This window comes from Grammomys surdaster, unplaced genomic scaffold, assembly GCF_004785775.1.
Source record: "Grammomys surdaster isolate TR1022 unplaced genomic scaffold, NIH_TR_1.0 210, whole genome shotgun sequence".
Classification (NCBI taxonomy): Eukaryota; Metazoa; Chordata; class Mammalia; order Rodentia; family Muridae; genus Grammomys; species Grammomys surdaster.
This window is the reverse complement of record NW_021604655.1, coordinates 94,762-115,864: the sequence shown is the minus strand read 5'-3', so window position 1 is coordinate 115,864 and position 21,103 is coordinate 94,762. Positions and strand designations below refer to the sequence as shown.

The window sequence follows — 21,103 nt, the reverse complement described above, 5'->3', positions numbered from 1 at the left end:
CTCAGAAATCTGCCTGCCTCTGCCTCCCAAGTGCTGGGATTAAAGATGTGCGCCAGCACCGACTGGCTTTATATAACAAATTTGTATTAATTTTTTCCTTATTAAAAATAACACAACTGCTGTTATCACACAAATCCAATGATCAGGTGCAGATAAATAAAGGGGGTAGGGGAACAGGGCAGAGTAAGTTGGAAACTGAACAAATCACACTGCAGGCAGCGGACAGGACAGTGGTTTCCAGCTAGTCCCTGTCTCCAAAATTAACAGGCACACCCAGTTTCTAGAAAGAAGCACCAAAATTCCTTCATGGAGATGACATCGGATTTTTGACATCAGTGACCAGACGGTCAAGGAACATTCTTCCTGCACAGCATAATACTTAGGGGAAAAACAGCTGGAGACTTCAATAGCGTGAACAATAACACATGAGGAAAAGTGAATCCCTGATACACCAACCCTCAAAGATACAGATCTTTAATTGAAAAGAGTAAGTTTATTCATGGAGAAAGAACTAACAAAACACTCTAGAGACTTTTAGTCATTTAAAACAAATTAAAAACCTACCAGGTAGTCTAGAGATGCAGGATGACCTTGAACATCTGACCCTCTACTCTTGGAGTACATAGGAAACAGGCTTACACTACACCTGACTTATGTGGTACTGGATACTGAACCCAGGGCCTAGTGCATGGCAGGCATGTGCTCTAGCAATTAAGTGGCAACTGTGGCTCCTAAGGAACACTTGAATTCCATTGTCTTCATCTGCTTAAGATTCCTCTGTGAGCACAGCAAAGAGCCGAAGAATTTGATGACTAGGAGGAGTTAGGTACTTTGGTGGCTGGGAGATCACATAGTGCTGGGAGAAAAACACTACTTCCTTTGAGGGGTTGACTCAGCACAGACATATGAACTCACTTCTTCCGCCCTCCTGATGCTTACGTCTGTGTGGATCATTATACCAATACGGTATGACAACCACACACTCCTCCTCCTAAGAGCTCAGAACTGGACGGGTAGGATACTCTCCTCAGTATACGCTCTAAGATGGGCCCAAGGCAGCAGCATGATAGATGACTTCTTCCTGCCCTTGTGTGGCAACAAAAGCCTTGCTGAGTAAGAGAATCTAGCCCCTAGGTTTTAGCTGTAGAGATCTAACCTTTTCCGTTTTACTGGGCTATTCTGGTCATGCAGATGGCACAAACCATCTGCAGCAATGTCTCTTCTTGTCTCCTCCATGGGTTCTGAAGGAAAGTCCTGGCCTTTGGCCAGGACTTGACGAACAGTCATATTAACTCGAGCAGTTTTCAAGTAGGTGGCACACACCTGCCAATCCTCCACAGAACAGGGCTCCACCAGTGAATTGCTCGGGAGGACAGCTGGGAGAGGTGTCTCTAGGCAGTGAGGAAGGCACTCCCCATCAGGATGTGGAAGGACTCGAGGGACTGCATGATTTAACAGACGGCTGAAACCTGACATTACCATGATGTCACCACTGTGCATAAACATGGCCGTGGGGGCTTCATCTCTCTTGAGGCCACCCAGAAGAAAGATGGCAGACTGTCCAAAACTACAAAAAAAAAAAAAAAAAAAGTTTCTGTTAGTTACATTTGTGAAAGTTACTACTAACTATTCTTTTTTCATTGCAGATGGACACTGGTTCCAAGTTCTTACATTTCTTAATTTGCCACAGTGCGGAAGCTAGAGGGCTACTCACAGGAGCTGGGTATTTCTGCTACACAGCTTTCAGTGGTTAACTGGGGATGTGAGCGGTGGCAGGCGACTTCTCCTGCTAAAGCACCTCATGATTCTTATGTACTTTTGATCTGTGTGCACCTCTGTGGAGGCCAAAAAGCTAATGCTGATGCCTTCCATCTTTTATTTTTCAAAACCTGTATGGGTATTGCCTACATGTGTGTTTGTATACATGTGCCCAGTGTCCGCAGGGATTGCCTGGGGCTGGAGTTTCAGGTGGCTGTGAGCTACCACGTGAATGCTGACAATCAACTTTAGTTATCAGGTGGCTGTGAGCTACCACGTGAATGCTGACAATCAACTTTTGTTATCTAGAAGAGCAGCAAGTGGTTTCAACACCAAACCATCTCCCTAGCTCTGCATTTTAAAATTTATACCTCATTATTTCTGTCTGTGCATCTAACCATGTGCGTGAATGTGCTATGGAGCACACATGGTAGTCAAGAACACTTAGGAGTTCTCTCCGTCTACTGTGGAGTTTGGGCATCAAGTTCAGGCTTGTTAGGGAAGTGCTTCACCGTATCATCTCCTCATTTTTGTGCGGCTGTGCTCAGGCTGCAATGCATCTGAAAGGTCAGGATAACTCCTGGAGGAGTTGCTTCACTCTTTTCTCCACAGGGATCCTGTAAAAGTAACTTTTATTTGCCTGAAATAATTGTCCTCTCCTGGCTTACTGCCTTCATCTGCTAACCTAGGTCTAGCCTTGGAAGCCTCTAGCTTCTATACACTTTAATCTAGGCTCTGAGACTTGATGCTGAACGAGCTGACTTTCTGAACTCTGGCTTGATGGGTTTTTTTTTTTAAGATTTATTATATATGAATACACGGTAGCTGTCTTCAGACACACCAGAAGAGGGCATCAGATCTCATTACAGATGGTTGTGAGCCACCATGTGGTTGCTGGGATTTGAACTCAGGACCTCTGGAAGTGCAGTCAGTGCTCTTAACCATTGAGCCATCTCTCCACTGGCTTGATAGTTTAACTTAGCAGTCTTAGCTCAAAACTCCTCTCCAGGCTGACTGATTCAATCCAGCTTCTCCCTGTTTCTTACTGAATTGGTTTCAGACTAACTCTAGCCATCAGTTCTAATCACCTGGCTTCTTTTCATTCGTTCTTCAATCTGTCTCTGTAAAACTCTCTGGGTCAATCTGTCTCCTCCTGTCTTGTGAGAGTTGGACATAGCCTATTCTGTCAAATCTTTCTCTGATTACACACTTTGTCTGCCACTCAATTAGATATCACTTTCAAACATGGGTGTTCCTTCTACAAACTACTTTACCTTGATTGTTTGGAATTAAAGGTGTGCCACAACACAACTAGAAACAGTTTTTTTTTTTTTCAGTAAATAACATAATTTTGGTGTTCATAGTGTGATCAAATATCCTCAAACAGGGTCCCAAGACTGAACTTGCAGCCTTTATCTGATGAGCCACCTCACAGGCCTCACCCCTCCCCGCCCACCCCCCCAGGATTACAAGCTTGGGCTGTTTCATATGCCTGGATTTTTACTTGGGTTCTAAACTCAGGTCCTCATGCTAGTTCAGCATGTTACTTAACTAACTGAGCTATCTCCTCAACCCACAAGTTATCACTTTGAAACCATTCTGGCTCGTGTTCTGAGTGACCAACCTATGATCTGCTGCCCATAACATTAGCATGACAGCAGACAGACTGTAAAATAAAATGTGATGGAGCAGATATGCAAAGCAAACACTGAATCTCAACATAGTTAAGTTTTGTTGATGTATTCTTTCTTCTAAAATTTCAAACAGGCGTCATGTTTTACTCTGTATTTTGCTCTGCTCTTCAAAAACAAACAAACAAACAAACAAACACCCACAAAAAATCAAAACAATAACAAAAACTGGTTCTAGCCGGGCAGTGGTGGTGCACACCTTTAATCCCAGCACTTGGGAGGCAGAGGTAGGCGGATTTCTGAGTTTGAGGCCAGCCTGGTCTACAGAGTGAGTTCCAGGACAGCCCGGGCTATACAGAGAAACCCTGTCTTGAAAAACAAACAAACAAATAAACAACAACAAAAAAACTGGTTCTAGCTTGGTTACTATATATAGTAATGACAGCATCTTTCATTATAAAACTTAAATCTTGGGGCTGGTGAGATGGCTCAGTGGTTAAGAGCACTGACTGCTCTTCTAGAGGTCATGAGTTCAAATCCCAGCAACCACATGGTGGCTCACAACCATCCACAATGATATCTGATGCTCTCTTATGGGGTGTTTGAAGACAGCTACAGTGTACTTACATGTAATGAAAAATAAATAAATAAATAGATAAATAAAACCTTAAAAAAAACTTAAATCTTTACTAATTTCAGCTTTAAAATGCCTTAGCAAAAAACAAACAAACAAACAAACAAACAAACAAACAATCTGAAATTCCCGAAATTAAGTTACCTGAAGGACAGCAAGGGTTTGGAATGATCTAGTTCAGATCTGTCCACATGTATTCCCAGTGTGGAGTCTAGGCGGTAGTAATTCAGGATGCCGGCTTCTGCTCGGAAATCCTGAAATCCACAGGCAGTGGCGACTTGCTCTGAGAGGAAAGCCAGGTCAGAAGGGAAAGGTGTATAATGATCTGCTGAGTATTTCTTTGGTAAAAGTAGAGAAAATAGGAAAAATAAACAAAGATCTCAAAACATAGGAAATCGCCGAATAAAATCCTTTGCCTAACTACCATTCACACAGGTGCCTACCAATCTCCCCATCCCATTCTTTCTTGAGATAAGTTCTTGCAAAGCAGCCCTGGCTAGCTGGAACCTGCTATACACACTAGGCCAGTCTTCAACTTGTAGTGATCCTTCTGACTTTGCCTTAGGTGCTGGGAAACAAGTGTGTGCCCTGATGCTTGGCTGGGTATCTCCCGAGCCGTGAGGCAACACAGACATCTTATAAACCATTCACTATACTGAGCACCCACCATGCAAGGCAGTGGTAAGTCTCACAAATTGATGCTTTTTGGCGTATATACAGAAGTAACTTCTCTACCACCCTAGCATATCAGAATCCTAAGTAGGATAGTTCCCTTAAGTTAAAGGTAACTCAGGACTGTCAGGACCAAGAGAGCCTAAGGAACAAGATGATTAATACCAAGAGAGCCTAAGGAACAAGATGATTAATGTAAAACTGCACTATGAATGAGACACTGAGGAAATCTGAAAGAACTATCCCCTTCACTATTACTGTGGATCACTGAGACAAAGACAAAGACACTTTACTGGTGAAAGATGTCAGAAATAATTGGGCGTAGCATCCTGTACTATCATCTCAAATTTTTGTATATGTGAACATTTGTGCTAACATATTAATTATAATGTGGTTTATTGTGACACTTCCAGAAATACACACACACACAGTGTTTTTTTTTTTTTTAGGCACAGCCACGCCTTAAACCCCCTTGTTTGACTTCCTTGCCCCTTCCCTCTTCTACTCTCTTCTTCCCACTACTCTTACTTTTTTGGTGATCCAGTGAGGTTTCAGCAGCATTACGTATAGCAACACGGGTACTTTACCAGTGGCTACTACTGAAGAAAATCTCTTCCTTCCCCAGCAAGCATATAGTTTCACAGGGAGAGGTGGGGTTCTGTGAGGCCCTTCTCCCAAGATTATTATTAAATACTATTAAACATTTTTTTTTTTTTTGAGACAGGGTTTCTCTGTGTAGCCCCGGCTGTCCTAGAACTCAGAAATCCTCCTGCCTCTGCCTCCTGCCTCCCAAGTGCCAGGACTAAAGGCATGCACCACCACTGCCCAGTGTCTATTAAACACTTTAACATTTATTAAAACACTATAGCCAGCTTGTAACCTGGCTTGATGCCCATTTACTTGGGCAATCTGCTAAAATGATATGCTCAAAACATCTGGATTAAGTCTGACTTAAATCATGGCCTAGGTAGGATCTTAAATTGGAAATCTTTTTTCAGTCATTTATCTCCTTAACCTGCTTCTGTTTCTCTTAATCCTCACCCCTCAGCCACTGAATATAGTCCTCAAGAATGACAAATCTGTCACTAAGAGTTGAAACTTTCTGGACTGTGCGAATCTATAGGTTGGATGCTCCTTCACTCTCATTTCTTCCTGTGCTAAATTAAACTAAAATCTTATAACAGAAAACACAGTTTGTCTTACAACTCCACTAGTATTCTGGTGCAGTCTAGTTAGAGCAAGTCACAAAATTATCAAGAGTGGAATCAATTGAAAAAAATGCTTTTCTTTGGATGTCTTTTCCTCTTCAGCTGGAACTTCTGTCTCTCTTCTTCCTTTTTTTTTTTTTTTTTTATGAGACAGGGTTTCTCTGTGTAACAGCCCTGGCTGATCTGGAACACATTCTGTAGACCAGGCTGGCCTCGAACTCAGATCTGCCTGCTCCTGCCTCCTGAGTGTTGGGATTAAAGGTGTGTGCCGTTCTTAAAATTGAAGGTTGTTGTTAGAGACATTAAGAGTCCTATATTATTTTGAGCTTCAGTCCTTTAGACAATTAATCAAGGCTGCTGTCAAATCTTGCCCCACCCTCCCATCCTTCAGCCACATCCACTGTCTACACACTGTTCTTTTTATTGCCTACTGTTTTTTTTGAAAAATCTTTTTTTTTTTTTTTGTTTTTTGAACAGGGTTTCTGTGCATCATATGTGTGTACTTACTGCCCAGAAGAGAGCATCAGACTCCTTGGTGGATATGAGCTACCACATGAGTGCTGGAAATTGAAGCTAGGTCCTCTGTAAGAACAACAGATGTTCTTAACCATTGAGCCATCTCTCTATCTCCTAATTTTTTGAGAAGGATCTTGTTATTACATAGACCACATTGGACTTGAACTAGTGCACCTCCTGTCTCAGCCTCCTGAGGTTAGAGATCTGTGCTTCCGCTATCATTTTCCAAGGGAGAAGTAAAGGAGGCAACAATCATAGTCCCTCCTTTAAATGGTTAATTCATCCTCTTGACAGTCTTTGCTATGGCCATGGTATTTCATGTTTGTTCAGGAACAAATCCAACCACGTAGGCCCAAGAACCTATAAATGTATAACCAAGGAATAAAGCAAATACCTTACTGTCCCAGTTATAATGGTAGCCCAGGGTGACCCAGCGCAGTCTCTCTAGTAAACTTCGGGGTCTCCGCTTATTCACTCCTTTAGACCTGCAAAGATTGTAACCAAGAGAACGTAATCATCTTAAATGGTAGCAAGTCCTCTCTATGAACTCAAGTCTGTGCATTTATAGCCTAAGCTGTTTGCTAAGGCTGGATAAGAAGGCTTACAGTAAGAGAATGAACACTGGAATTGAGATTTTTATTTATTTTTGAGTCAGAGTCTATATATACTATGTAGTCCTGGCTAGACTAGCACTCATTAGGTTCATTAGGTAGACAAAGATGGCTTCAAATTCAAACAACCTGCCCGCCTTTGTCCCTTGAGTTTTGGTATTTACAGTGTACATCACTGTTCCTAGCTTAACAGAAGTACTAGATCTAACCTAACTTCAAATCTTTATCCAATTACCGACAGCTCTGCTCTCTGGCCTCAATGCTTCCTCCAGGCGTTAGCAGGATGCATGGGTGGACCTGCCGCCCTCTCCCCCGGTCAATGTGTTCCCACAGCAGCTTGCTGTTTCTGTCATGGCTAAGTGCTTTATGTAAGTGTAGGCATTTTTCTTGGCAACCACGTTATAACATTGCTTTCAAGAGAACCCTAACTAGCTGTATGGAAATGAACTGGATAGCTGTCCGCTCTGCAGTGGGCAGTCTGGGTTACATAAGCAAGCATTGTATTTTTTTCTTTTTCTTTTTTTTTTTGTCTACAAAAAATAGCTGTGTGGCAGTGGTGGTGGCACACACTTTTAATCCCAGCACTAAGGGGGCAGGGGCAGACAGATCTGAGTTCGAGGCCAGTTTGGTTTACAGAGTAAGTTTCAGGATAGCCAGGGTTACACAGAGAAACTTCATCTCAAAGAACCAAACCATAAGCCTCATCATGCATGTTAGCCAAGTACTCTGTCATTGAGCTCACCCACTCTAAAATCCCAGGATTTCCTGATAGCAGTCCCACTGTTACTCATGGTGGGCCCTTGCATCACACCTGGGTTTGTGCTAAGGAGTGAAGATTCACGATGTTGGCTGGTAATTCCACAAAAGCCAACAGTGTGATTAGAGGGGTGAGGTTTAATGTTAAGTGGTAGTTGGATATCAGAATAGGTGTGGCCATAAGCACGTGGCTAACGACTTGCATATATCCACGTGTAAGTATGTGTGTGTGGATAAGCATGACCTTAGAGGCCAGAGGTCAACTTGGGTGTCATTTTCAAGGTGTTTGTCTATCTTGCGTTTACCTAACAGGGGTATCCTGATTAGATCAGCAAGTAAGCCCCAGGGATCTGTCTTTCTCTATTTTCAGAGATTACAAGTAAGTGCCACCATGCAGTTTTTTGTTGTTTTAATGTGGATAGGTTGAATTCAGATCCTTAAGCTTGTGTGACAAACATTTTACCAACTAAGTTATCTTCCCAGTCTTTATCACAGCAAGGCTATGCCTGTCTCCCCCCCACCCCCCAACTAAAACAAAATAAATCACACGGGTTCTGAGGAACTGAACCGAGGTCCACGTTCTAATAAGGAAAAACTTTCCTCTTGGAGTCACCTCCCAAGCTGAAATGACTAATGGTTTAATCAGTACTGACTATTCAACTAAGTGCTAAAAAAATCATGGCCACTAGAATTTGGAACTCACTGCTGGTTTATCAACCAACACGTAGGGTACTATGTCCTGACTTGATATTGAAGGGCACCCACACAGTGTTTTCCTGAGTTAGGGCCTTTTTCTAGTGAATTACTAAACATGAAGGGGTCATGAAATGCCCCCAAAGCTATCATCAGTGGTCACAAGTACAAGTAGCCTAGAAAGTCCTCAAATCTGATGTCTGAAGTAAAGAGCCTGTGCTAACTTTGGGCAGCTTCACCAGAACCAAACTATAGATGAGAAGCCTTGATAAAAATGACACGGCTTCTTCATTCTGTGTAGAAAGCAGTTTGAAGGGGGGCAAAAGCAGATGGCTGTGAGGCCTCAATGGCATTCTGTAGAACACACAGGAATGATAGTGACTTGAGGTAGGGATAAGGACAGCGAGGAATGATAGTTTAATCGGACTCTAATGCCTAGATGACTTTGTTTGCTTTTTTGTTTTTGTTTTTTTTTTGATTGGTTTTTCGAGACAGGGTTTCTCTGTGTAGCCCTGGCTGTCCTGGAACTCACTCTGTAGACCAGGCTGGCCTCGAGCTCAGAAATCCGCCTGCCTCTGCCTCCCAGGTGCTGGGATTAAAGGCATGCGCCACCACTGCCTGGATGACGACCGAACACAGGGCCTAGACAAATACAGCTATATTACTGAATCCCAATTGTGCTTTGAATAAGACTCTAGCTATATATTGTACCCCCGAAAAAGCCAGAGTTCTACGGCTATTTGAAAAGGAAGTAAAGATGTAGAACATGAATGTTCCAGAAAAAAAAAAAAAAAAACTTCAGAATGTTTTCATTTTGAGCTATGCTTTTTTTTTTCTACTGTACCTGTGACTTCCAGGAAGCATTTCCTGTAAATTATTCTAACCTTGCCACACGAGTGACCATTCTCATGATAATATATAAACTCTACAGTGGATTCTGCCAATGAATCTATTTAAATGTCTTTATTTCTTCACATTTTTACAAAAATCACAGAAGGCAAGAACTGGTCTTTTTTGTATTCCTTTTTTAGAACTGAGATAAACACACAGGTTAAACACCACCACTCTGCAGCATGAAAACTGTAAGAGGATAGAAGCAGAATGTTGGAGTACTGCAATTCACCCAGCTACTGATTAAGCTGGTTAGAACTTGCATGAACTCCAATTACTCTTGCATACGCTGTCCCCCTTGCTTGCCCACAGGCAGAGTCAAGCAAGGTCTACGGATATGCCTAGCAGATGTTTCCCATCTTCTTTTGAATCTCGAACACTCTGAAGTACATACCTTACAGAACATACTATCTCAAATACCACACCTCTGCTCAGGTTGATTAATACCCCTAACCAGATTGTCTACTGTCCTGAATGGCAAATCCCTAGTCATTTTTGAAGAATAGTTGAAATGGTCAGCGAAAGAGAAAAAAAAATAGATACACTTATAAAAAACTGTATTAAAATGTAATTTCTTTTGGATACCTTCACCCTGTTTGGAAGAATTATTTCCTGTGTTCCCTAAGTTCCTAACTGCCATTACAACATTTTTTCAGCTCCATTGTAATTACTTTCATAGATAATTCCTTTGAAAGGCCATTCAATAAGAAGAGTGTTCATATCCTATTAATTAAGTCTTGTGTCTCCAATGCCTGGTACCCAACTGATTTTTCCAATGAGTATTTGTGGAATGAATGCTGAAACACCAAGATCCAAACACCAGTTCTTCCATGCGCAACAACTGACTCATCATCACAAAAGAGCTAGCAGGAGCAACAACATGTAAAATACAAGTGCTATCAGCAACGGTTCTTTCTATGAGTATTTAAAGGAACACACTTTATAAAAATGTATGAAGTAGAATAAAAAAATCATGTGATCGTGAATGTGGATGAACTCAGTTCCTACACTATGATAAAAATCTTCAAACTGAATCTCAGTTTAATATAACTGTCAAAGCATCTGACCAAATGTTCTTGGGGGAAAAGAACAGTGCTGTGTAGAAATGAGGGGTGGGGGAACCAAACAAAACTCAACACAATCACATACCTTAGGAACTCTTTGCTCTGCTCCCACAGCCCTTGGGTCTCTTCTTTAGTCACGTGCTTGTCCAGGTTACACACATTAGGTTTCTGGGAGTACAACTTGAGGCACTGTTTCACCCAGTGCCACTGGCATCCCGGAAGGAAGGGATTTGGAATAAAAATAAATCCTATAAAAGACAAAAGATGGGGTGTGAGTGCTGAAGTTGTTCTGGTTTCTTTTTTCATTCTTATGCCCACTACTGTGTCATTTACTTCCATATCCTTGCTATTTCAAGTTAATGAAAAAACAACTTCTGATGAACATGAGACACTTTGTAAATATCTGACTTTGGGGGACATCCTCAAGAGGAATAAAGAAGAAACAAGGTTAGTTGTCAATGGTGCTATCCTCAATAACTTTACAACTAAAAATCTAAGTTCACCCTTAGATTTTCACCCAGTACCCATAAATCACAAGACTCCTCCACGTCTATGTTTCACTTAGTACAGACATGGAAGGCTACCTCCAATACTGGATTTAACTAACCATACATCATCCAGTAAATGGAACACGAGTTATTAGTCTATTTTGTTTCTCAGTGTCAAATCCACCTTTCTTGAACATACAAATACCTGTAACTCTTAATTTCAGAACATCTTGACACCATCTTCCCGCTTTGACCAACACTGTATACATATCATGCACAGAATAAGTGCAGGCAAAACCAGACATTCACACATAAGAAAATACTATTCTAACATTTCCAAACATTAGATTAAAATATGTCTGATCCAGGGCACACTTTCAAAGTGACTTGAATTTAATGCCTCTCTAGGCAGTCAAGTTCGGATTAAGTCCATTTCTTTTTCTTGTGGGTGTTTAAAAAAAAAAAAAAAAGAGATAGATTCTCACTACGTTGCTCTGGATATCCTGAAATTTGGTATGCTTCATCAGGCTGGTCTCAAAGTCACAGGTCTGTGTGTCTCTGCCTCCCAAGTGGTGGGTTGAAATCTATGCATCACTCCGCCTGGCTTTTCTTTTTTGTAAGGGTAACTGAACCAAGATCCTGTGCATGTTACTGAGCTATAACTCTAAGCTTCTTATTAAAAATCTGCTTTTCTTTAACTTGCATTGTTTAGGGGTTCTGACTCCTACAATTCCAAATCAGTTGTTTTTGTTTTTAGAGATATGATCTAGTGATTGTAGGTGAACTGGTATGTCCCATCCCTCACTCTGCCCCTTTGAAGTTGGTCTTGTTGCAGTGATCCCCACGGCTTCAACATTTTGAGTTAGTTTTGGGATTACAGGCAAGCACTAACACACTTGCTCCAAAACAGCTTTTCATTTTTTAAAATCCATTTAATTACATCCCAAATGCTGCCCCCCATCCAATCCTTCCCTCACAGATTCGTTTTTCTTACCTACATTTTGTTACCTGAACACCTACAGCTTATGATCGACATTTATTGACAACTTAGTACACTTCATGTACTGATTGACGTACTTTACACGTATATTCAAACTAAACCACCATAATATTTTACTATCTTTATTTTAACCACACATGTATGCATGTTTCCAGCAGTGGAGTCACAGCTAGTTTTAAGCTGTGAGCTGAACTTAGGGTCTCTGAGGAATAATATGCACTCTTAACTACTGAGCTATCTCTCTAGTCCCCAAACTTCATTCTAATCCTATGGCAAGCTCTGTTTTTATATACATTTTATGATTGAAGAAATTAAAGACAAGGGGAATGAAGAGATTTGCCCTGTATCAGTTAGCACACAGAAGAGCTAGGTATGAGGCCAGATAAGTGGGATCCAGAACCTCTGTCTTAGCCACCACTCCACTGAGTCTCATCCTTTGTGTATAACCTACTTTCACATTCCCCATCCAAGCCTTTCCTTCTTCGGACCCACTTTCCTCCTGCTTACTCCAGTAAAGACAGGTACACACAAGTTCCTTCAGAATTAGTAGGATCCAGAAGAAAATCCTCTGATCACCCTGAAAGGAGTCTCCCCCTTTGCATATTATACTTGTACTAAATGCAGCTTACAAAGGCTGTGAGAGCCAGACATAGTGAAGTACCAGCCCAAGCGATACAGCTCAAGTATGAATTCCTGCAAAACCGACATCACTCAGATGAGACAGAACCAAAGTGGGCCTGATAACTGTGTCCTCCAATCTATATGGCAAGAAGGCCCAGACCAACAGACAATTGCAGCTTTGAAAATAAGAGTTAGAAGAAGTTTAAGAGCAGTCCACAGGGATTGGAGAGATAGGCCTGCAATTTTGTGAACATACATACAAGTAGATAAAAAGTCATATGCAGAAAATAAATACATCTTGGGGTTGGAGAACTGGCTTAGCAGTGAAGAGCATATACTGTTCTTGCAGAACTGTAGGGTTTGATTCCCAGTACCCATGTCAGGTGGCTCATTTGTTGGTAACTCCAGCTCCAGTGATCTGATATATTCTTCTCTCATTTAAGGGCAAAGGCACACATGTGCATGTATCCCTTCTCCATCCCATATAAAATGAAAAATGTTCTCAACTTAGACCAGACATATGGCCCAGAAGTTAAGAGCACTCACCGCCCTTCCAGAGGACAGTTTTTGTTCCAAACACCAACATGGCAGCTCATAACTATCTAACTCTTCAGTCAGGGGATGTGATAAGCTCTTCTGACTCTCAAAGTACCAGAAATACATGCAAGTAAAACACTCATACAGCCGGGCAGTGGTGGCGCACACCTTTGATCCCAGCACTTGGGAGGCAGAGGCAGGCGGATTTCTGAGGTCGAGGCCAGCCTGGTCTACAGAGTGAGTTCCGGGACAGCCAGGACTACACAGAGAAATCCTGTCTCGAAAAACCACCCCCCCCCCCCAACAAAAAAAAAAACACCAAACCAAACCAAACAAACCACTCATACAATAAGAAACAAATGTACCTTTCACAAAAACAAAAACAATTCTAAATTATTCAGTCTATTATTCTATCCCTTAAAATTCTGGCAGACTTGAGGTGCACAGTTAAGGCAGAGTTTAGAGTCTGTCTTTACTTTTTTTCATTTAATTTGCTATGACACTTCTGAGTTTCCTTAGTCTTTGGTAACATTAAACAGACTCTTCAGAGAAGGCATAAATAGAACAGGTTCCAGGGTGGGGCATTAATGTGTTTTAGGTATGCTCTTTATCTATTCATAGCTCTTCCTACGAAATCAGAATGACTGAATACTTTCACTTTCCCTCAGGCACACTTACCGGGATAGCCTTCGAGTCCATAGGCCTGCCACTTGCTCACAGGCTGAAGTCCTACCCTACAGGTATCATGCTCAGTCACTGAGGACACATTCAGAGGGAATCTGACCACCTGGAAGGAGACAGACCTAAGTCAGAGGGCAAGTTATCTTAGAGGTCAACCCTGAGAACCCGAGAGCTCAAAGGACATTTAATACTAGCTCCCCCATCAACTTGACCTATGGCCCATTTCTGCATCTGTAGTCTAACATATTATTTTCTGATAAATTAAACTAAGTGGTAATAGGACAATTAAGCTAGGCTGGTTTTGGCTTTATTTTTAAGACAGATTTATTTTATGTGTATGAGTCATTTGCCTGCATGTTGTGTACCATGTACATGCCTGGTGCCTGTGGAGGTGAGAAGGAATTGCATTCATTCTCTGGCATTGGGTTATGAGCTGCTATGTAGGGACTGGGAACTGAACTCAGGTCCTTTAGAAGAGTGGTGAGTGCTCTTACTGCTGAGCCATCTCTCCAGCCCCTAATTTTGATTTTCAAGATAACCTTTTCCTACAAAAACACACTTTTGTTAATTTAAGAGGATTCACAAAAAGCATTTGCAAGTGTAATCTCTCTCAGGTCACAATGCTATTTGGTCTGGTTAGTGCAAAACATGGCTTCTAAAGCACTTTATTGTAGTCAGCAATAAAAAAATATCAAGTAGGAGTAGGCTGAAAAAATAGAGTATGCTAGCCACAAAATTATTTCCATAAAACACCAGGGTTCCATTGCTGACACTGCTACCCTTTGATGAAATACTGTTAGAACTTTGCTTTTATTATTAAAAAAGTAAATTATTAGGAGCTCATGAAGTTTTCTTTGCACATAAGGGCATCTTATAGATGAGTCATTACATTGGATGAGATCCAGCAGGTAGCCAGGTGTCTTGACACACACACCTTTAACCCCAGTACCTGGGAAGTTGTGATTTTGAGGCGAGCAGGGTCTACAAATCAGTTCCAGGACAACAGCTAGGGATACAAAAAGACTGTATCTCAAAAAATCAAACCAAAACAAAAAAAAAAAATCAAGAAACAAACAACAAAAAAAAACAAACCAAAACAAAAAAAACCCCCAACCAAACCAAAACACCCCAAACCAAACAACCACCACCCCAAACCTAAACAAACAAAAAGAAGAAACCAGTTCACTTTTCCATGAATATTAGAAGTGGCTGGCTTTAAAATGCCTCTGTTTCTAAAGATAAATGAGCTTCTTTTTTTGTTGTTGCTGATGGTTTTTGGAGATGAATCTCTTACTATATAGTCCTGGGTGTTCAGGAACTCAGAGTTCCACCTGCCTTTGTCTGTCTTCAAGTCCTGGATTTAAAGGTGTGTGTCACATGCCTGGCTTGAGAAATGAGCTTCTGTTTCAATCTCCAAGGATGGAAATTTCCTGACAAAATACAAATGACTGGTGTATAAACAGCAATCAAACAATAACAAGATAAAAAATCCTTTCCCTTTGTCACCGGGAAATCAATTTCAGTGCCCTAAACACGCTAGGCAAACACTCCACCACAGAGCTACAGGCCAGGTCCATCGGTCTTTATAATAAAATGGCTATCTGAAACTTTCTGACAGTCTTGATCAGCTGAAGTTTTCTAGCTACTTACCCACTGGCAAAATATTTGGTCTTGAGTTCTTAAATAGGCCACACTTGATACTGCACTCTAATTCAGAAACATCCTCAAACCTTAAGATTTACAAACTTACTCTATATGCTAAAGGAACCAAGTCATTGAGCTTTTAGAGAGAAAAAAAAAAATGTCCTCTTTCTGATTTTTCTCTTGCCAGACTGGCAGCCATTTTTAACTCCACTGCTCTAACCTGGTGTTGAGACAACAGCTTCTCTAAAATGCTACCTTTAACCTGCGGAGATGGTGAAATTGACAAGCCAAACTTTCATTTAATCAACATGTACTGTATTTTGAGCACTGTGCAACAAAAGAGAGGCTTCTGGGAGGTGTGAGCATGTGCATGGTGGCAGAATGGAGATAAAGGGAGCCGAATCCCAAGGGCTCTTCACAGTCCAATGCTAATCTCTCTCTCTCTCTCTCTCTTTTTTTTTTTTTGGTTTTTCAAGACAAGGTTTCTCTTTATAGTCCGGGCTGTCCTGGAACTCACTCTGTAGACCAGGCTGTCCTTGAACTCAGAAATCCGCCTGCCTCTGCCTCCCAAGTGCCGGGATTAAAGGTGTGCGCCACCACCGCCTGGCTCCCAATGCTAATCTCAGGGCACACACTTTCCACATGTAATTCAGATGACTCTAAAACCATATCTGTTAACAAAATTTCTGAAAGGTGGAGTTCTGGACTCCAATTTTACTTACTTCTGTGCTACTTAACAATTTCTGATGTGAACATCCCTGCACAGTAAATACCAAAGCCAAATAAGAGGTTACACATTTTCCCTCTTAAGTGACTACAAAAACATCCTGGCACGGTGGTTCAGTTAGCTGCCAGCCTAGTCTCCCAAATGAGACTCTATCTCAACAAGATGAAGTTTTAAAAAATATGACAAGGGCCAGGCGGTGGTGGCACACACCTTTATTCCAGCATTCAGGAGGCAGAGGCAAGGAGGATCTCTGTGAGTTTCAGGCTAGCCTGGTCTACAGAGTGAGTTCCTCCAGAACAGTCAGGGATACACAGAAACCCTGTCTTGAAAAACTGAAGGAAAAGAAACAAAAGCAAGCTGGGCAGTATTGGTGCACGCCTTTAATCCCAGCACTTGGGAGGCAGAGGCAGGCGGATTTCTGAGTTCGAGGCCAGTCTGGTCTACAGAGTGAGTTCCAGGACAGCCAGGGCTACACAGAGAAATCCTGTCTCAGGAAAAAAAAAACAAACTGTAAGTAAATAAAAACTTAAATGTGACCATGGAAAATAAACACACACCACTACAGCCACGATTTACCCTCTGCCCTCTTCCTTCTCATTATGTTCTCTTTACGCAGAAATAAGTACGGGTATATAGGTTTAGATTTAGCTTAGAAATTTATTTACTTATATGTGTATGACTGTTTTGCCTGTGGAGCTCAGGAGAAGGAGACGGCAGTAAGCTGCCACGTGGATGCTAGGAATCGAACCCAAAGTCTCTGGAACACCAGTTAAGTAAGTGCTCTTAACTACGGAGCCATCTCTCCAGGCTCCTAGATTCTTGGGGAAAAAAAACCTGCTAATTTTACCTTTACTTTTACCTCTTTTCTAAGTCTCAGAGAAGACAGGGTCGAGTTTGAGGCCCAACGGATTAACTAACAGTCTGAGACTTATTAAATGGCTGGTTTTATTCGAAGCTATGGGGCCACCCTAACGTTCACGAAGATGTTCTTCTAGGCGTTATACAAAATAACGCATTAGTATTAAGCGGACAGTTAAAAAAAGTACGCGCAATTTCCAGATTTTTTTTTTTTCCTTTTTGGAGCAAGGTCGCGTGGGTTGGGGGTAAGATGGCGGCAGGAAGCAAGCTGAGGCCCAGAGCCGAGCCAGCCGGTCGCTCATCGCTCGGCAGTACAACTCTTGGAACAGGCCCACCAGGGGCTTCCCTCCAAAATCGGTCCGGAGGCGGACACGTCTCGGGGGGCCCAGCAGGTCGCTAAGCGTGCCGAGCAGCGCACACTACTCCTCCCTTCGTACCTTGGGCACGCCGGACTTTGGGCTCCGAGCCACATGCGCCTCTGAGAAGTCGATGACCGCTCCCAGGTCCGCTGTCCCCGGCCGGCTCTGCCGGTAGAAACGGAAAAGCTTCCGGAAAGCATCCTCTCTGGGTTCTGTCGCCAGCGTGGCTAATGAAGCCACCGCAGCCGCCATCTTCCCCATCTCGTTGCTGCGAACAGTTTGGCCCGGAAGCAGAACTCCAAATTCCGGATCCGGCAAGTTCTTCCTGGGTCACGATCCCAGGTTGTGATACGTTCAGTCTTATCATGGCAGCCTCCGCTGTAAAGGGGCTAACCGCATTGCGTTCCAGTACTGGTCGGCGTATTGCGTTTGTCAGAAAAATTCCTTGGACCGCGGGATCGAGTGAGTGATGGAGATGAGGAAGGGCGCAATCTTTATGCTTTACGTAACGCGTAAAACCTATGTATAAACTCACAAAACATAACTTCTCTGTAGAGAACCTAAGTCAACTTGGTCGATGGGTTAGGTCAGGCGGTTTGCTTTTTTATTTTTTTATTTTTATTTTAAGGAGCGCTTTCATGAATTTGCCTGTCATCCTTGCGCAGGGACCCAAGCTGATACTCTTTTGAAAAGAACACATGCCGTTTGCTCTTGAGTAAACTCTTGCGCAAAAAATTTTGCTTCCGGTTAACTGCTTAAGCATGATCCCACTCCCCCGAGCTTTTAGGTTGAGAATCGACAGTACTCAGCGATTCGGAATGATTTGGTGGAAAGATTTGTTATTTACTTACTTGGACATTCACGAGTCAGAAGGAGCTATTTTGACCTCAGGGGAGCTTGGTTTTAAAGTGGCAAGAACATAGGGGTGGAGATGAGAGAAAAGATTTCTTTTGGTTCAAAGATGAAATTTGGACCAAGGAACTGATAAAGGGGAGGGGTCGGAATCACTTAGTTTTTGATGTAAAATCGACAGCATTCTTACTGGTTTGAGGAGAAAGGTGTATATTCCAGATTCCTAGCATAGATGACCTGCGGTTTTAGAATTTAGGAAGAACAAACCGAGAGAAGATGAAGAGTAAAAGTTGCAGTATGTGAATTTGAGCTGCTTGCGGGGTCTCTGGACAGCATTTGGACAGAGGTTGTAGCTTGTGATGGAAAAGTGGATTCTCAAGCTCAGAATGCCTGGGTTAGAATTCCAAACTAGTAATTTTAATAGTTCTATAATCCGAATAACTGAGGTCAATATCGGAAAGGGTCTCATAGGAGAACCTATTAAATTTTCTAAAAAGTGGGCTGGAGAGATGGCTCATCGGTTAAGAGCACTGACTGCACTTCCAGAGGTCCTGAGTTCAAATCCCAGCAACCACATGGTGGCTCACAACCATCCGTAATAAGATTCAATGCCCTCTTCTGGTGTGTCTGAAGACAGCTACAGTGTACTCATAAATAAAATAAATAAATCTTTAAAAAAAAATTTTCTAAAAAGTGAAGTCAGTAATACTTCTCCCATAGAATTGGGGAGAGGAATAAATGACTTTATAGGTAAACTTGGTAGATTTATGCTAGAATGTAAGTACTTAACAAGTGATAGTGGTTCTGCTTGCATGGTTGTTAAAATTGATGCACAGAAAAGACTAGTCTGGTGATAGAGAATTGGTTAGTCCTAAAATGACTTACCATTTTTGCTTTTGTCAACTGCAATTCAAAGTATTCATATATATATATGTATATTTGTCAGTGTGGGTATGTGCAGGTGAATGAAGGTGTCCCATGTAGTACAGAAGAGGACATTGCATCCACAGAAACTGGAATTACAGGCAGTTTGAGCTCTCCCGTTGTGCATCCTTAGAACTGAGAATGGGTCCTCTGTAAGAGCAGTATGTACTCTTAATCGCTGAACCGTCTCTCCAACCTTTACTTGTTTATTTTAAGCAAGATCTCATAGTAGGTGAGTCACTATGCCGTGTTAAATTCAGAGTTTTAAATTTGCTCATCAAAACTTAAAATCCAAGAGCATGGTTAGTAGTTATTAATGTGTAGATGAGCCCCTTTAAAAGTATAGAATCTAGTGGTTTCTTAGTTGTTGTGGCTCAGATGTGGTTATATGATTGGAAATGGGATCTGTGTCCCTTCTTATTGAATGCCAAATCAACGATAGTGTTCTCCCTTACATTCTGTTAAGCTTTGCAGAGAGCCTGAGGACTTTCACCACCACCTAGTAGGTTCAAGTTTCCATTCAACCAGAGTTGATTTGAAACCTTTCAAACTCCTTAAGATTGCAACTTTGAAACAGTTTGGCTTTTTTTTCCAGTTGATCCTTTCATTTAGCAAACACTTACATGGTATCTAGGCTTTGCTTTTAGTATCTACAGCACACTGTCCTGAAGTGATTTGGTAAGAAGCTTACCTTCTAGAAGAGATTTCTTTAGTGTGCTGGTTTTCTGTTGCCCTGACAGACTATCTGACATAAACAGTTTAAAGGAAGAAACATTTTTAGTCTGTCTTTCCGTCCAGTTTTACCCAGGCTTGTTTGGATTTGTCTTGGCATAGTATATCATAATGGTGGCAGAAGGTGGAGGAAGGCTGTGTACTTTAAGAGAGAATGAGTAGGAGTGAGGGGCCCCAGTGTTCTTCATGGGCAGGCTCCTCCCACTGCTATAACATCCTTCCAGTAACTGGGCCCTATATCCTAAAAGGTTCCCACCTCCAATAGCACCATAGGCTGCTAACCAAACCTTTAGCATAGGGGCCAATGAGGAATATGAATGATCCAAACTATAAGATTGGAAATGTTTTCTAGAATGTTTACTGTCTGTCTTTTTTTTTTTTTTTGAGGCTTTTTTTTGAGGCTTTTTTTAAATGTTTTTTAAATTTACACTACCATTTTTTTAAAAAAGTTTTAAAAAGTTAAAAAAATGTTTACTTATTTATTTTATACATATGTGTGTATATATGTATATACATACACTATGTGAATAGTATATATATATACATATACATACATATATATGTATGTATACACACACACACACACACACACACACACACACACACACACATATATATATATAAGCTGTCTTCAGACACACCAGAAGAGGGCATCGGATCCCATTACAGATGGTTGTGAGCCACCATGTGGTTGCTGGGAATTGAACTTAGGACCTCTGGAAGAGCAGTCAGTGCTCTTAACCACTGAGCCATCTCTCTAGCCCTACTGTCTGGTTTTAACATATATGTTTGTTGCTGTTTTGTCTAATCTCCAGTTACTATGTTCTCTGAGGCCCTGATCTTGCTAATCTTTAGGGGCTTTCAGAAATTTAGCCTCTGATTCTTGAAGGATTATTTGGTGTTTAATCATTTATTCACCCATGATTGAAAAGCTTTATTGTACAACATTCTATTAGCATGGAGTTCCTTCTTTAGCCTGTAGTGTAGTGGTGGGATGGAGACTCATAAACAAGAAGTACAGACAGTTGGACCAGTGATGCTTAGATTAACTTGGAACTGTTTTACTTTCTGTTGCTGTGATGAGATGCTGTAACTAAGGCAACTTAAAGGAGGAGTTTATTGGGGGCATCATGGTGGGGAGCATGACGGCAGGCAGGCAGGCAGGCAGGCAGGCATCACACTGGAATACTAGCCAAGAACGGATATCCTGAGACAACCATCAAGAGGGAGAGTGAACAACTGGGAA

The 21,103-nt window shown here is 41.7% G+C and overlaps 2 protein-coding genes and 1 non-coding gene across 3 annotated transcripts in view; 1 reads left to right on the top strand and 2 right to left on the bottom strand.

The window, feature by feature from the left end:
* Window positions 1-307: 307 nt before the first annotated feature.
* On the bottom strand, window positions 308-17,610 carry Alkbh1 (alkB homolog 1, histone H2A dioxygenase). Its single transcript, XM_028771917.1, has 6 exons — window positions 17,428-17,610; window positions 13,759-13,867; window positions 10,520-10,682; window positions 6,814-6,904; window positions 4,168-4,361; window positions 308-1,567 (listed from the first exon to the last, which is right to left on the bottom strand). The coding sequence occupies exons 1-6, from the start codon at window positions 17,608-17,610 to the stop codon at window positions 1,138-1,140; spliced, it is 1,170 nt and encodes a 389-aa protein (XP_028627750.1). The 3' UTR covers window positions 308-1,137.
* Window positions 9,579-9,713, bottom strand: LOC114624835. Its single transcript, XR_003711976.1, has one exon. It is a non-coding gene; the product is annotated as a small nucleolar RNA SNORA58 (small nucleolar RNA).
* Window positions 17,611-17,687: 77 nt separating the features above from the next.
* Window positions 17,688-21,103, top strand: part of Slirp (SRA stem-loop interacting RNA binding protein) — a 6,957-nt gene continuing 3,541 nt past the window's right edge. The window contains exon 1 of the mRNA XM_028771918.1: window positions 17,688-17,811. Coding sequence (XP_028627751.1) covers window positions 17,715-17,811 — 97 coding nt within the window. The 5' untranslated portion in view covers window positions 17,688-17,714. The remainder of the gene's footprint in view (window positions 17,812-21,103) is intronic.

Excerpts from the sequence above, each read along its gene's own strand:
- Alkbh1 (XM_028771917.1), bottom strand. The coding sequence starts at position 17,610 with ATGGGGAAGATGGCGGCTGCGGTGGCTTCATTAGCCACGCTGGCGACA. Across the intron at positions 10,683-13,758 it reads TGGACTCGAAGGCTATCCCG|GATTTATTTTTATTCCAAAT; the intron begins GTAAGTGTGCCT and ends TGTCTTTTATAG. Across the intron at positions 1,568-4,167 it reads AAACCCTTGCTGTCCTTCAG|TTTTGGACAGTCTGCCATCT; the intron begins GTAACTTAATTT and ends TTTTTTTTGTAG.